The sequence below is a fragment of the Artemia franciscana genome, chromosome 2, assembly GCF_032884065.1.
Source record: "Artemia franciscana chromosome 2, ASM3288406v1, whole genome shotgun sequence".
Classification (NCBI taxonomy): Eukaryota; Metazoa; Arthropoda; class Branchiopoda; order Anostraca; family Artemiidae; genus Artemia; species Artemia franciscana.
Window position 1 is genome coordinate 50,966,113 of NC_088864.1, and position 15,914 is coordinate 50,982,026.

General features: G+C 33.5%; 1 protein-coding gene across 4 annotated transcripts in view; it reads right to left on the reverse strand.

Moving 5' to 3' along the window:
* LOC136043266 (histone-lysine N-methyltransferase PRDM16-like) overlaps positions 1 to 15,914 on the reverse strand; it is a 152,275-nt gene that overhangs the window by 38,476 nt on the left and 97,885 nt on the right. For all 4 annotated transcript variants that reach the window (XR_010621582.1, XM_065728204.1, XM_065728209.1 and 1 more), the window contains exon 8: positions 3,007 to 3,241. Coding sequence is in view for 3 of the 4 variants with exons in the window: in XM_065728204.1 (XP_065584276.1) it covers positions 3,007 to 3,241 (235 nt within the window). In the remaining variant the exon portion in view is untranslated. The remainder of the gene's footprint in view (positions 1 to 3,006; positions 3,242 to 15,914) is intronic.

The window sequence follows — 15,914 nt, forward strand, 5'->3', positions numbered from 1 at the left end:
TTTGAAATAATGATTAAAATGTTAAACCGAATTGTAACTATTTATTGGAACAATTTCTCTTTTTATTCACCACAGGACTGTTTTAAAATGGAAATAATATTGACCCAAATGTCCCTTAAATATTCACATGGTGGTTGATTTGACTCGGAGTCAAAAAAGGTTGCCGACACCATTATCCTACAGTATTTATTTTCACATTTAATTTATTTAATTTTTTTTCGTATTTCTAGGGGTTGAGTTATTAAAGCATGGTAAGATAATGGTTAACACTGGAAGTGTGGGTTTGATATCAACTATGAAGGCAACATTTTTAGACAGTTCGATGGTTTGAACAAATTAAATATCTCAAAATTTTGATTCGATATCATTGGGGCTAGAGGAGGAGATCAAAGGGACGAATCCTTTGAATAATTTTCCGTATATTAGTCTTCTCGGCCCAAAAGTTTCAAGTTGGTCAGGGAAAAATCTTTTAAAGAAACAGGAAAAAGAAATCAAAATTAATACTATAGGACAGTGGTTCCCAAAGTTGACTGAGTTCCAACCCATCTAACAAAAATTTTCAATTTTGGGATTCACTTTTTTGCTGTCTAAGAGAAAAGAGGTAGTAAATATTATACTCTACAACTAGTTGAGTCTACCGACGTGCAAGGCCCATCTTAACTGCTTGTATTTGTATGCTATATATGACAGAACGACGTGCAGGAAGAAATTTTTTACTGCATCCCAATAAGTCGCGCAACTGTTGAGGTAATTTTCAATATAATTGATTCCCATATAAAAGAAAAAGCTTCATGGTGGAATAACTGTGTCGATATATGCATTGACAGTGCGCGGGCTATTCGCGGGAAAGATTCAGTGTGGTTACGAGAGTTTTTGAACAAAGTCTGTGTGCTTTGCGGACACACTGTAGACTTCATAGAAAAGCACTGGTTTCCAAAGCATTGCCCGATGATTTCAAAACAGTACATTATACAGCTGTGAAAATTGTAAATTATATTAAAGCAAAACCCTTATAAGCCCGCCTATTTCAAAAACTGTGGGAAAAATGGGCAGCCTCGATACATCCAGTGCTTCCACTTTTTCAACATTGGTAACTGAAGTGAATTTTCAACAGACTTTTGTTTGGCACTCTTAAAATCCTTGCTCTACCCAGAATTCCCTATAAATACTTACTTTACCCCTGATTTTCCTTTATTTCTAGATTCAAAATAAGTATCCCTAAAAGAAGTGATTTCCCCTTAAAATACGGTAATCTCCCTAGAAGTGGAAGCCCTGGATACATCTCTCCTTCTACATACAGAAGTTCACTGGTCATCCAGAGGAAAAGTGCTGAAACGATTAGTGGAATTGCGTAAGGAAGTTATAATTTACTTGGATGGAAAAGCTGAATATATTAAATTTCTACTGGACGACGAATTTATTCTCATGCTCACTTATTTGGCGGATGTTTTGCCCAATTTAAATGAACTCAATTTGCATCTGTAAGGTCCAAATGGATCATGTATTTTCTAGTTGATAATAAAATTCGAGCGTTCATGAAGAAGCTTATACTTTAGAAAAGTTGCATTGATAATGGCAAGTTTGATTGTTATGAGACACTTGAAACTTTTAGTGTTAAAAACCAAATGCAGCCTAGGATGAATGTACTGTCTGAAATTTCCAGTCATTTATCATTGTTAAAAAATAATTTTGACGATTGTTCCAGGGAAGAAAAGAAAAAGTTTGATTCGTTGAGTTGGATTTGTAATCCATATCTAGACGAATTATCAACTAGCATATCGACAAAAACAAGTGAAGGACTCGTTGATCAGAAGATTCGTAATAGTTTTTATCGGTGGCTGAGTTGTTGATTACTATCCTTGCCTGTTTCATGAAGCTATGAAAACCCTCCTCCTCTTTCCTAGCTCATATCTATGTGAGGCCAGATTTTCGGCTATGGTTTACATTAAAACTAAGTACAGAAATAAATTGGATATATCAAACTAACTGCAATTAAAAGTAACTAAAGTTGAAGTTGATGCTGAAATTGTAATGAAGAAAAATCAGAAACAGATACAATCGTCTCATTGAAATAACTTGCAAAAAAAACTTGGTAAAAAAAACTTGCAGGTGTAGTTATGCGAGTAATAATTTTTTTTATTTTTAATTTTTTTTTATTTTTTAAGCCATATTTCAATTAGAACATATTAGTTCTACCAATCACCACTCCGACATTTTTCCATTACCAATATTAATGCTGGCGACCACGACCCACTAGACATTCGCTCGCAATCCATTAGAGGGTCGCCTATCTTATAGTGTGGGATATTGTATGCCTATTCTATAGTATAGGCTGTTGTACACCACAAATTCTGCCTATACTTGGTATACAGGTAGATTGTTACAAAATTTCTTTTTTTTCATTATTTTATTTGTCATACTTTCTCTTTGGCTGCTCGTTTTCCCCGGGACAAATTTCCCCCCTTCTCTGGGTTGGGATTTTTCGGGGGGGGGGTTAAGGGGGAGGGGAGGAATTTTCCGTGTCGAACTAGGCAGAACCCCGCAATATACGTTCCTTTATTACTTCTAGGAGTATTTTCAATCCGCAATTCATAACTTTTTCGGTTATGATAAGGAACGAAATAAGGAAACCCCTACCAGAATGGCTTGGGTGAATAATTATATATTGGATCATAATTTGTTTCGAATAACATCCCATTTTTCTTTTTTGTGGCTCTTTCAATTTTTTATTTTAATCACCCTGAAACAGCGCTTTAAAGTTCCCCTGGACTAGACCTCTTAAGTTTGGATATATGACGTCTAACTACCCTATATTCCAATAAATCACATCACAAAGTTCGCACAAAGAAAAACTTAAAAAAAATATCGAAAAAATAGGCTATGACTTCTTTTTGACATATTTTTTCCGAGAGCTCTTTACCCCCTCCAATCCTTTAATAGAGTCCCTATAAATGTTAAAAACACACAATAATTTAAAGGATAAAAAATTGTAAACACAAGACTTACCATTGGTTTCTATGGCAGGCGTCGCTGGAACATTATATTTCATTAAAAAATCAAAGGAAAACCATGTAAATAACTCATCACCAGGTTTGATATCTTTTATTGAATAAAGGAAAAAGAAATTGTCTTTGCACGCTATTTGTATATTTTGGGAAGTTTGACTATTTGCTAAGTTAACATGAAAAATCCATGATCCATTTATAGAGGAAACAATCGTACTGTCACTGGAGACGGACACCTGAAATTAATGCGTTTTTTCAAATATAAATTTTTTTTTCAAATATAAAAGTTTTTTAAAATATAAAAGTAATATTAAAATATAAAAGTAAAATAGTAAAATATAAAATATAAATAATAGTAAATAGTAAATATAAAATAGTATTAATAGTAAAATATAAAAGTAAAATATAAAATATAAAATATAAAAGTTTTTTCAAATATAAGAGACAGTCTAACGTTAATTTATGTTCGTAAGAACATAAAAGGAATTTGCCTATCTTTCCTATGTTTTTTTTATTCGCACTAAATTTTCGGTTTATCATATTTATATTCAATCTAACTGTTGCCTTAAAATGGCTGGTTTGAAGTCTCTTTAGCATTTGATGGGTAATTTTGTCCCACATTGTTTGACATCCTCGTTTTTTTTCAGTATTTTCTTTTGTTTGGGAAGTCCATTTTCTTTGTTAGATGATAAGATAACTTTGATTTATATTCCTTTTCTCTTTTCTTCTTTTTCTCTATCTTTATCCCTTGCTTATGATTGAGAATATAATGCATTTATTTAATTTTCATTACTATTGTCATTTAGCGTTATAATGAACATTGAAATTATTACTTTATAAAATCCATCATTTACAAGTAAGTTATTTACTTATTGAAAAAATTGTTGAAAAAACAAAATAAGCAATTATTCACTTATAAAAAAAACACTATTGGCCCAATTGGTGAACCATTTTTTTTATTTCGCCCGGTTTAATACAAGAGAATCTGACAACTGTGTCGTTGCCTGTACTAGTTACAGTCCTGTAAATTGGAGTGATGGAGGAAACGGCTGATCTTTCTTATGCATAGGGCAGTCAAATCCAGCAACGTCAATGTTCCTCAGAATTAAAAAAAAACTGACAAAATTTTAGCACATGTTTACAGTAGTAATGGCAGACTCAAATGCCAAAAATTCTCTCCTTCCCCCAAAAAATCAGAAGGCTACAAAATCTCTCGCAAGATTACAACAAGCCATTTTCATTTAAGAGCACATGCCTGAAATAAAGAAGAAGAGAAAAAGATACTGAGACTAGCAATTTTAAGAAAAACTAGCAGATCCTTTAATAAACTCAGCTAGTAGGTCATTTTTCGGTAAATTTCCAGATGAGGGGGGTTTTGCTAACTTAAAAGTAGCTGAGTTTGGTAAAATAAATTTCTAGAAACATTTCAAGAGCCTAAGTCATTCCCTAGGAAGGTCCATTGAAGTGTCTACCTGCAACCCCTCCTCATCTGAAGGGCACTGACCTTTAATGAGCTCTGCTAAACCTTGTGCTATAAAAATTAAACTCTAGAAGTGGATCTGCAGTTTTCTTAGATCTGCAGGATCTGCAACTTTGTCTTGTTCTTGATAGCTTTTCTAAATCCTGATTTATAAGTTTTTAAAGAATTTCGAATAACTTGTCTTAAATTTCGAAAAAATTCCACTGTGGCTTAGTATCATATTCAAATCATTAGAAATAGGCCTTCAAAACCTAGAGTAAAAAAAAGTAGACTCACGCTCTAATCATGGGGGAAATTGTATGTTTTTCTGACAAGTAAGCCAGGTGTAGATATATCTTTTAAGTAATTAAATAAACCTAAAACCTGTTTTACTTTCGTCATGGAAAGGCAGTGTGGTCTTCGAAGTTATCTACGTCGAGTATATGGGGATAATGTGACCAAGGAGGTGTCTAAATATATTAACACCCATAAGAGACATGCAAATGTTATAAATCAACAAGATTTTCTTCATCAATGTAAGAAGAAAAGGATTTTGCCACCTTCAATAAAATTCAATCTACATCTAGGCACTTTTAAAGGAAAAAAGTTCGAACGAGGTCTACAATTCAAGACTTTAAATCATCTGATTAAAGATAAAAGGAGAAAAAGAGCTTTATTAGTGAAAGATAAACTTTTCCTGGAAAATATTATATCAAAAAAGGTGAGTGCAAGTGATTTTTGCTTTATTCAACAAACAGCAAGAAATCATTTCAATCATGACTTTCACCTTTCCAGAGAAAGATTACTTAAAAAGTTTTCAAAATTATATGAAAATAAAGCCGTAATACCTTCGTCAACTCTTGGACCAGGTGTAATTAATTTTTCATCAAGGACCTTAACGTTACAAGAAAAGTCCGCATTAGAAAAAGGTCCAAAATTTTGTTTTAAAACTAATAGAGTCCCAGTAGAAGAAATTATCTCTTCAATAGAAACATCTTTACATAGAAACCCCATCTTAATTAAAGATGTTAGCCTAGTAAGAGCTTCTACTGTTAAAGCCCTGTCAGAGTTTGCTTTAAAACCAGAAATCCCTAACAATTCTATCAAAGACATAAAGATTCTTAATAATTTAAGAAGGGATGAATCTATTATTATTACAAAAGCAGACAAGGGTAACACTTTAGTGGTAATGGACACCAAGGACTACGATTCAAAATTAAAACGCTTTACTGAAAGATGAAAAAACTTACAAACAACTTTCTTTTGACCCGACGGACTCATACACAAAGAAGTTTAAGAACGAGTTAAAGAGTTTGAAGGAAGAAGGGAAGATTACACCTCAACTTTTCTACAAATTCTTACCAAGAGGTTCTTTGTGCCCTAAATTATATGGACTTCCAAAGATACATAAGCCAAATCTGCCATTACGACCAATTGTTGCGAGTAACAAGTCACCAACAAGTGCTCTGAGTAAGTGGCTAGTGTCATTGTGTAAACCACTCATGTCTACACAAATTTCTTACATTAAGAATTCGTCAGAACTTGTAAAAAAACTAAAAGAAGTTGAGATTTCTTCAAATTCTATAATTTCAAGTTTCGACATAGTTTCAATGTATACGAGTATTGATGTAAAAGCCGCGGAAATTCTTCTTGAGAGAAAGATACTAAGAAATTTGGACTTAATTGGTGGTGAAACAGTTTTGGAGGTCGGTGTAATTATGAGTTTAGTTAGGTTGTGCAATATGTTCTCTTATTTTTTTCAATCCAGAGGGGGTTTTTTCGAACAAGTAAATGGTTTACCTATGGGGGCCCCTTTAAGTCCTTTATTAGCAAATTGTTTTGTAGAAAATATTGAAACAATAGCGTTAGATTCATATTTTTTAAAACATAAATTTTGGGGGAGATATATGGATGACATAATTTCAGTATGGAATTATGGGGTGGAGGAATTAAAAAGTTTTTTAGAACATCTTAATTTTTGGGGAGGGGATTTAAAATTTACAATAGAATTAGAAGAGGATAATAAACTTCCTTTTCTGGATGTCCTTCTTTTAAAAAATGAAAATAGTCTGGATTTTAAGATTTACAGAAAACCTACTAACAATAACAGATTTTTGTCATTTTTCTCCGGTCATGCCCGCCAAGTAAAAATTGGTTTAATCATATCTTTAACTGACCGCATTTTTAGAATTTGTTCTCCAAAATTCATTGAGGAGGAATTATTATTGCTAAAAGACATTTTAATAAGTAACCATATCCGGGTTGGTTAGTTGACCAGACTTTTTCGAAAAGAAAGAAAAAATTTCTAGAATGTTCTGACGATATTCTGGAAACAACAGAAAAGAAAGATATCTTTTGTTCTCTACCATATGTTCCAGGTTTGAGTGAAAAACTTAAAAGAATTTTACAAAATAATGGTTTAAAGGTAGCTTTAAGAGGTAGTAATACTTTGGCAAGTTTTTTAAATTCTGGAAAGGATCGGACTTCCGTAGAGCAACAAAGTGGGGTTTATAAAATTTCATGTACTTGTGGAAGCTCTCATGTGGGACGTACTAACCAGAATTTAAGAACGAGATTGCTACAACATCATAATTCCATTTCATCGTCTTTAAAGCAAAATACCAAACCTGAAGATTTCACGTCGGCCCTCGCGGAGCATATCTTTAATTTTCCAAATCATTTTATTTTGTTTGAAAATGTTTCTTTGATTTCTAGGGACCAAGGTTTAAAGCAAACTTTCAGGGAAACAATCGAAATTAAAAAAATTCTATTCAAGAATAATTCCATAAACAGAGATACAGGTGAATTTGGATTGAAATCAATTTATGATAATTTACTGAGGTCAAATAAAGTAAATATCACTTCACCTAAGAGCTATGACCTCTGTCCACGTAATACGTCAGTTAAATCTAATGAACCGGAACCGAAAAGGTCAAGGAGATTTGCCTCGGCTGTTGCATTGAAAAAAATAAGAGCAATAAACTATATGTAATTAGTTTATTAGGTATAAATTATGTTTATTTTTATTCATGTCTTTTAGTTTTACTGCTGATGATGAACACTGTATATGTGTTCGAAATATCCAGTTAAATAATTTTATATTTCACTGTCAATAAAAAGGTATCATCCCTATTTTGAACTGTTTTACTTTCCTCACAGACAAAATCTACACAGCACCTTCTTAGTAGCTGATAAACAATTAGGCAATACATTTCATAAATTAAAGAGCAAGTTTCTCTCTTGAAGACCAAAAGGGCACCTTTCTGTTGGGCAGTGTGTCTTGTTACTTAAAAAGGGACTAGAACTTTAAGCATTTGATTCCTGTTCCTATATTTTATCACCACTGGTTTGATCCAGTGACTCTTATTGAAATTAAATAAAAAACAAGCTTTTTCAACGGAAAGTAAGCAGCAACATTAAAATTTAAAACGAACAGAAATTATTACGTATACGAAGGGGATTGCCTCCTCCTCAACAACTCACTCTTTACGCTGACGTTTTTTAGAACTTTTGAAAAAAGCTTATTATTGTTCCAATTAAACGACCCTTGTGTTTCTAGAGTCGTTCTTAAAGAATTGGGACAAAGTTAAAATTTTAGTGTAAAGAGCGAGTTGCTGAGATAGAGGTAACCCCCTTAATATACATTTCTGTTTGTTTTAAGTTTTAATGTGGCTCCTTACTTTAATTAAAAAAACTCACTTTTTTATTCAATTTCTGGTCGTTTTTTAAATAATCCCGGGAAAACTAGCCCAACCTCCATGGAGAAATACCCTCCCCACGAATTTATCCTCTAGACAATTCAATCTCGGTGAAAATTTACCCAGGAAAAAAATCCTTAACAACTCTACGCGTAAAATTAAGACGGAAAAGAAAAAGCAAGAAATATAAAAACAATTTTTTAATAGGAATTGTGGCAAGTTGCCCCAGTATATAATTCCCTCTGACAATTTCACCCCCTGGCAACTTCCCTCCCTATGGAAAGTTCCCCCGTGAAAATAAACCCAGCAGAAAATTCGTCTTACCACTCAAAAATGTATGCATGCTTCCCAATAGCAAATACTATGCGTAAACAATGGATAATTTCTATAGCTTAAAGACCTTTCCCCTTGGGATGTGGTGGTGGTCGTGGTGGGGAGGGTTATGTTGTATCCGAAGGTATAGTTATTTGGTGCCTTTCAACTATGATGAACGAAATGGCTATCTCAAAATTTTAATGTACGATCTTGGGGGAAAAGGGGAGGGGCCTAGTTGACCTTCAATCTTTTTGTTCACTTAAAAAGGCACTAGAACTTTTAACTTTCGTTCTAATGAGTCCTCCTACGATATTTTAGGATCACTGGGTCAGTACAATCGCTCATGAAAAAAAAAACGCGCATCCGTGATCTTTCTTGTGGAAAAAAAAATACAAATTCCAAATTTTTGCAGATAGAAGCTTGAAACCTGTACAGTAGGGCTCTCTGATATCTGATAGTCTGATTTTTATTAATATTCTACGGTTTTTTAGAGAATATTTCCCCCTTTTCGAAAATGAGGCAAATTTTCTCAGGCTCGCAACCTTTGATGAGTAAGAATATTCTAATAAAGCTTATACATTTGAAATTGGCATAAAAATCCAATTTTTTTTTATATATCTATGGGTATTAAAATTCAGTAATTTAGAGTTTCGGTTACAATTGAGCCAGTCACTCCAAAATTACAGTTCGTTACCACGAACTCTTTGAAAAGAAGAGAAATAATAAACACATCACTGACAATAGTCAGAGTGATATTTGGAGGACTATCACTGCCAAATTTATTTTCCCATAAGAAGAGAAATAAAAAAAAAAAACACTCCTGTTTTCAAAAACCCGCTGACACAAATTGGTCAAAAACCGATTTTCGCTTATGAAGTCAAACACAGTAACATGTCAATAGATTCAAAGGAAGTGGGAAGTAGAAATATCGGTTATTCGAATGGTCGCCGCAGTGGCCTTAAGCGTCTTCTTTTTTTTACAGTGTCGTTATCAAACTTGCTTTCTTGAGAGTTTTGGTTTCTGTTGACATGGATTCTACCTTTTTTACCGTCTATTACCATGAAAGATTCGATGGTGTTTTATTGCTTTTTTGAGGGGGCAAAAAAGTACAATATTTTTTTCAATTTGCACTTTTAATTTCCCTTTTTAGGGAGGAGAAGGAAAATGCCTTGTCCTCCCCAAGAGTTGCTATGAAAGGTCAATTCTATTGATATTGTTAAACCTTTCAAGTGTTAATGCATCGGACTAGTCCAAGGTTAAAAAAAAAATCAGTACATAATCAAATCTACCAGCCTTGTGACATAAGCCTTTTTACAGAAGTAGTAATTGAAATAAAGAAAATTGATTAATGCGGAGCGGTGAACCTGTTTCACAAGTCTCGTTTGCATAACCCATTAGAATCGCTTTTTTGGAGCAAAATAACCAAAAAGTAAAGCTGGAGCCGTAACCTTTAAAACTGTACTGCAAGTCCCAAAATCGAACCCGAAGAAGAGCTAAATTCTTACTTTCGGTATAAATAAACATACTCTTCTCTTCAAGAGCCGTAACCTTTAAAACTGTACTGCAAGTCCCAAAATCGAACCCGAAGAAGAGCTAAATTCTTACTTTCGGTATAAATAAACATACTCTTCTCTTAAAGAGCCGTAACCTTTAAAACTGTACTGCAAGTCCCAAAATCGAACCCAAAGAAGAGCTAAATTCTTACTTTCGGTATAAATAAACATACTCTTCTCTTCAAGAGCCGTAACCTTTAAAACTGTACTGCAAGTCCCAAAATCGAACCCGAAGAAGAGCTAAATTATTACTTTCGGTATAAATAAACATACTCTTCTCTTCAAGTTTCTTATAGATTTCATTACTGGTTAGGTTTCAGATGGAAGGAAAGTTTTTTCATAGATACACTAACCTTGACTATAGCCAGTTGTTTCTTATTAAGCTTTGAATAAGCAGGCATGTGCACATGCAAGACAAGAAAAAACGTATTATTTCTTTTTTTTCTCTTCAAGGTCGTTGTTATCCAATAATGAACAGGTCTCAAGTAGAATCGAAGCGTGCTTTTTTAAAGATATTTGAACTTTGACTATGGGTATAGCTAATTTTGTCCTATTAAGCTATAGCTGAGCAAGCATATTCACATATAAAAAAAAAAAAACAGAATATATAGAAGAAATTGCTTTGTTGAATAGGCTGAATTGCCCCAGAAACTTTTTTTATGTGTGTAGAGGTAAGTTGATCCGAAATATATGTATGTAATTACATAGTAAGGTATATGGTGATGTAGGGAATACAATGAAAATATGTAATGCTTGTTAAGGGCGTTTTTAGTCTCTGCGATTGCAAATTGTGAAAGTATTACCTCTACTAGGCAGAATTAAAGCATAGTTCATAACAGGACCTTCGCCCAAATTAATATTTAGAACAATTCTCCTCTCCATCAGTTTACCACCGCTATCATGATTTTCTAATTACCATACACGAGGTTTGATCATCACCATGATCATGATTCGCAAAATTCTTGGAACAACGTTTTACAATCTATGGACAAAAAAAAAATCTAGTTTTATACAAAGAAAGGTTGGTTGATCATGTATGTTACAAAAATAAACCTTGTTTTTTGTCAAACAGATTAATTATTAAATTGTAGAGTCGATGTTGATTGTGAGGAGAATATGGATCATCACCATGATCATGATTCTCAAAATGCTTGGAACAATGTTTTACAATCTATGGCAAAAAAAAAAAATTAGTTTTATAAATTGAAAGGTTGGTTGATCCTGTACATTACAAAAATAAATCTTGTCTTTTGTCAAACGGATTAATTGTTAAACTGTGCAGTTGGTGTTGATTACGAGGAGAATATAGGCTTATGTGACTAGAATTTGAATATTAGAGCCCATTAGACCGCACCATGCATTATTTTCAGTCATCCTACAGTGCTTACATCTTGCCTAGCAAAAAACGTATCACCAGCATATGATGTTCTAAGCCTGTTTTGCAATCCTCAAAGGTAAGGGCGCGAGTCTGGGGAGCTTAATGTTAAGCAAAATCACAGGAAATATCTGGATTTGCGGTGCCAGGTGAAGCGGGAAACGCTTGTACAATTAAAAAGGTTCTTACATTAATTCTTCTAGTGTTGCACTGGTCGCTAAAGTCCTCCAAACTAAAAACACGAGACATTAATCCTTCTCTAATATATTCAACTGCAACAACTTTCTTCCTAATTGGACTCTCTAATATTTTTTTAATGGAAAAGTCCATGACCACTATCACCATTTTGTAGGCTCTATGGCGTTAGAACTACAACTAACTTAGAACAACCTGTCTCTTATGATTTTATAGAATATATTCAACCTGTTACCAGAATTAGGGTGGGGGAAGTGGGATTTTTAGTATTCCAAGACAGCTGACGCTCCAGCTGCAGAGCACATTAGATACGGATTTAGTATTTGCTTTAATGGTAAGTGTCGATCAATTTGTGGTTTTTAGGGGGAAAGAATTACAGCCTGTTTTAATAGGCTTTAATATAATTATTAAATTGATTTGAAACGTATAAGTACATGATAATGTAGCTATATTTGTTTGTAAATATAAATAGAAAATTAAAAGTTAGCAAAGACAAAATAGAAAACGTAGTAGAGACAAGAGAAAAAAAAAATAATAGCTATATTTTGAGTTGCTACTCTATATGGAAAATAACGCTATACGTTTCATTTAGGGACGGGAAAAAAATGAACGTTTCTTATTTTCTCAGAGCAAAAGCGAACTAGTAGCACTTCTATTTTATTCAGGTTAAATGATTCTCAGCTGTTTACAACATCCCTTCTTATAGTGAATTAAATAAAAAAAAACAAATTTTTTCATATGAAAGTAAGGAGCAACGTTAAAACTTAAAACGAACAGAAATTACTCCGTATATGAAAGGGGCTTTTCCTCCTCAATGCCCCGCTCTTTACACTAAAGTTTGATTCTTTCTCTTAACTCTATTTTTAAAACAGTAAGAAACTTTAGCGTTAAGAGCGGGGCGTTGAGGAGGAAAAGCCCCTTTCATATACGGAGTAATTTCTGTTCGTTTTAAGTTTTAATGTTGCTCCTTACTTTTATTTAATAAAAATTGCTTTTTTTATTTATTTTCTGGGTGTTTTTGAATTAATGCATGTTTTGATCTTGGCCCTCCGCACATAAATAATTAAAACGAAATTTGCATATTAATTAATTGCAATTAATCGGAAGATTTTGAGAAAAAAGGTGCTAGGGAGGAGGCCTAGTTGCCCTCCAAGTTTTTGATTACTTAAAAAAGCAACTAGAACTTTTAATTTTTTACAAACGTTTTCATTGGTAAAAAAATATACGTAACTTACGAATTAACCTACGTAACGAACTTCTATATTCATATATTTTTATTGCGTATATGAGGGGGTTCAACCCTCGTCGATACCTCGCTCTTTACACGAAAGCTTAGATTTTGTCCCAATTCCTTAAGAATGACCTCTGAATCACATAGGCCGTAGAATAAATAGTTGAAATTACCAAAAACGCTTTAGCGTAAAGAATGAGGTATAACGAGGAGGTAAATCCCTCATATGCGTAATAATATTTGTTCGTTTTAAGTTTTAATGCTGCTCCTTACTTTCAGTAGAAAAAACTTCTCACATTTATTTTTTCATTTTTTTCAAATAATGCTAGAAAATCCTGAGCCCCCTTCATTGAAATTCTCTTCCCCCATGAGAATTTTCTCCATGGAAATATCCTCCCACGTAACCCCCTCCCCCAACTCTCCCGCCTAAACCACAAAAATGCCCCTGAAAACGTCTGTACACTTCCCAGTAACCATTACCATTTGTAAACACAGGTCAAAGTTTGTAGCTTGCAGCCCCTCCCACGGGGACTGCGGGGGAGTAGGTCGTCCCTAAAGACATAGTTATTGAGTTTTTGACTGTGGTGAAGAAAATGGTTATCTCAGAATTTTGATCCGGTGACTTTTGGGAAAAAAGAGCGTGGGAGGGGGCCTAAGTGCCCTCCAATTTTTTGGTCACAAAAAGGGCACTAAAACTTTTAATTTCCGTTAGAATGAGCCCTCTCACGACATTCTCGGACCAATCAGTGGTTACGATCACCCCTGGGAAAAAAAACAAAAAACAAATAAACACGCATCCATGATCTGTCTACTGGCAAAAAATGCGAAATTCCACATTTTTGTAGATAGATGCTTGAAACTTCTACAATAAGGTTCTCTGATACGCTGAATCTGATGGTGTGATTTTCGTTAAGATTGTATGACTTTTAAAGGGTGTTTCCCCCTATTTTCTAAAATGAGGCAAATTTTCTCAGGCTCGTAACTTTTGATGGGTATAACTGATCTTGATGAAACTTATATATTTAAAATCAGCATTAAAATGCAATTCTTTTGATGGAACTATTGGTATCAAAATTCTATGTTTTAGAGTTTCGGTTACTATTGAGCCGGGTCGCTCCTTACTACAGTTCATTACCACGAACTGTTTGATTGGCTTTGTGACTACTTACTGGACTAACAAAACTGCAACCAAAAGTGAGCGACCCAAATTAACTTAGCCTATATTGCTTTTAGATTATATCAACCAATCATTAGGTCTCTTATTACGGCAAAATTCAAAAAATGAGAACAATATTTAAATACACTAACTATACAAAAACCATACAAATAAACAGTCAACAAATGAAAAAGAAAACTTTAAAAGTTATGTTTATGGACTAGCTTGACTTTGATGCTGAAGCTTCCAGTTGGAGATTATTCTCCTTACTTTTCACAGCATAAACATGATATTTGTGACGAATATACTATCTATAATATTTTTGCTTTGGTACTTTTAGAATTAATTTTAGACCAAGAACCAAATTACAGGCTACTCTTGTGTGAAACAAATAACCACCAGCTTTAAAGAATAATTTAAACTTCACTGAAATCTAAATTGACATGCTGTTCGAATAGCGAGATCTTGGTTTCCACACACTCAACCAACACACAATCCTACCCCTGTTAATAAAAAAAAAAAAATAACAACAGCAACAATCTTTCTCATATGAAAGTGAACACTGACATTAAAACTTGAAAGTTAAACATTAGCATAATTATTGGAGGCTCGGGAGGGGCAGCTCTCCTCATATACTGAATAATTTATGTTTTTTTAAGTGTTCATGTCACTCTTTTCTGAAAAAAGACTGTTTTTCTAAAAGGTAATTTTTATTCTTTTTTCATAGTACACTCAAGGTTACTCTAAATACTAGTTGGACTACCACCCACCAAACCGACCCTTTAAATAAAAAAAGAAAAAAAAATACTTTCAATTAAAAGTAAGGACAACATTAAAGCAACATTAAAACTTGAAATGGACAGAAAATATTGTGTATATGAGGAGGGTAACCCTCTCCTCAATACCTTGTTCTTTGCACTAAAGTTTGACCTTCTGTTCTAATTATTTAAGATAAACTCCTGAAACACAAGGGTCGTTTAATTAGAATAATAAGCTTTTTAAAAAGTTCTAGAAAAGACTTTAGCGTAAAAAGCAAGGTATTGAGAAGGAACCAACCCCCCTCATATACGTTTTAATTCTTGTGCTTTTTAAGTTTTATAATTGCTACTTACTTTCAGTTGAAAAAACCTTGTTTTTTTATTTAATTTATGCTTGTTCTATAAATAATGCCGGGAAAATCTACTCCCCCTCCGTGAAAGATTGCCTTTCCCCACTAAAAATTCCTCCATGGAAATATCCTCCCCCGTACTCCCCCCCTCACACACACACATACCAACCCACTGAAGATATCTTTATACGTCAATTTAACCAACACTAATGGGCAAAGTTCAATACATAGAGCCCTTCCCCCTGGCGATGCTATTAGATTTTTCGACTATACTGAACAAAATCGCTATCTAAAAATTTTTATCGGATGACTTTGGAATGAAAAAGGCTATAAAAGGGGGATAGCTGCCCTCCAATACATTTTTTCACTTAAAAAAGTCTTATTTCCGATCAAATGGGCCCTTCCCCAATCTTCTAGGATTACTAGTTTGGTAAAAACAAACAAAATAGATAAACAAGTTTCTGTGATCTTGCTTCTGGCAAAAAATGAAAAATTTCCCATTTTTGTTTACCTCTACAGTAGGGGTTTGGGTATGGTGAATCTGATAGTGTAATTCTCTTTAACATCAATTGATGTTCTACGGGTGTTTCCACTTTTTTCAAAAATAGTGCTTTCTTGGTCTCTCAACTTTTGATGGGTAACAATAAACTTGATGAATTTTATATATTTTGAATAAGCATCAAAATTCGATTCTTTTGATATAGCCATTGTTATCAAGACTTCGTTTCTTAGAGTTTCTTAGATATTGATATCAAAATTCCGTATTTTAGAGTTTCGGTTACAATTGAGCCTTGTCGCTCCTTACTTACAGTTCGTTAC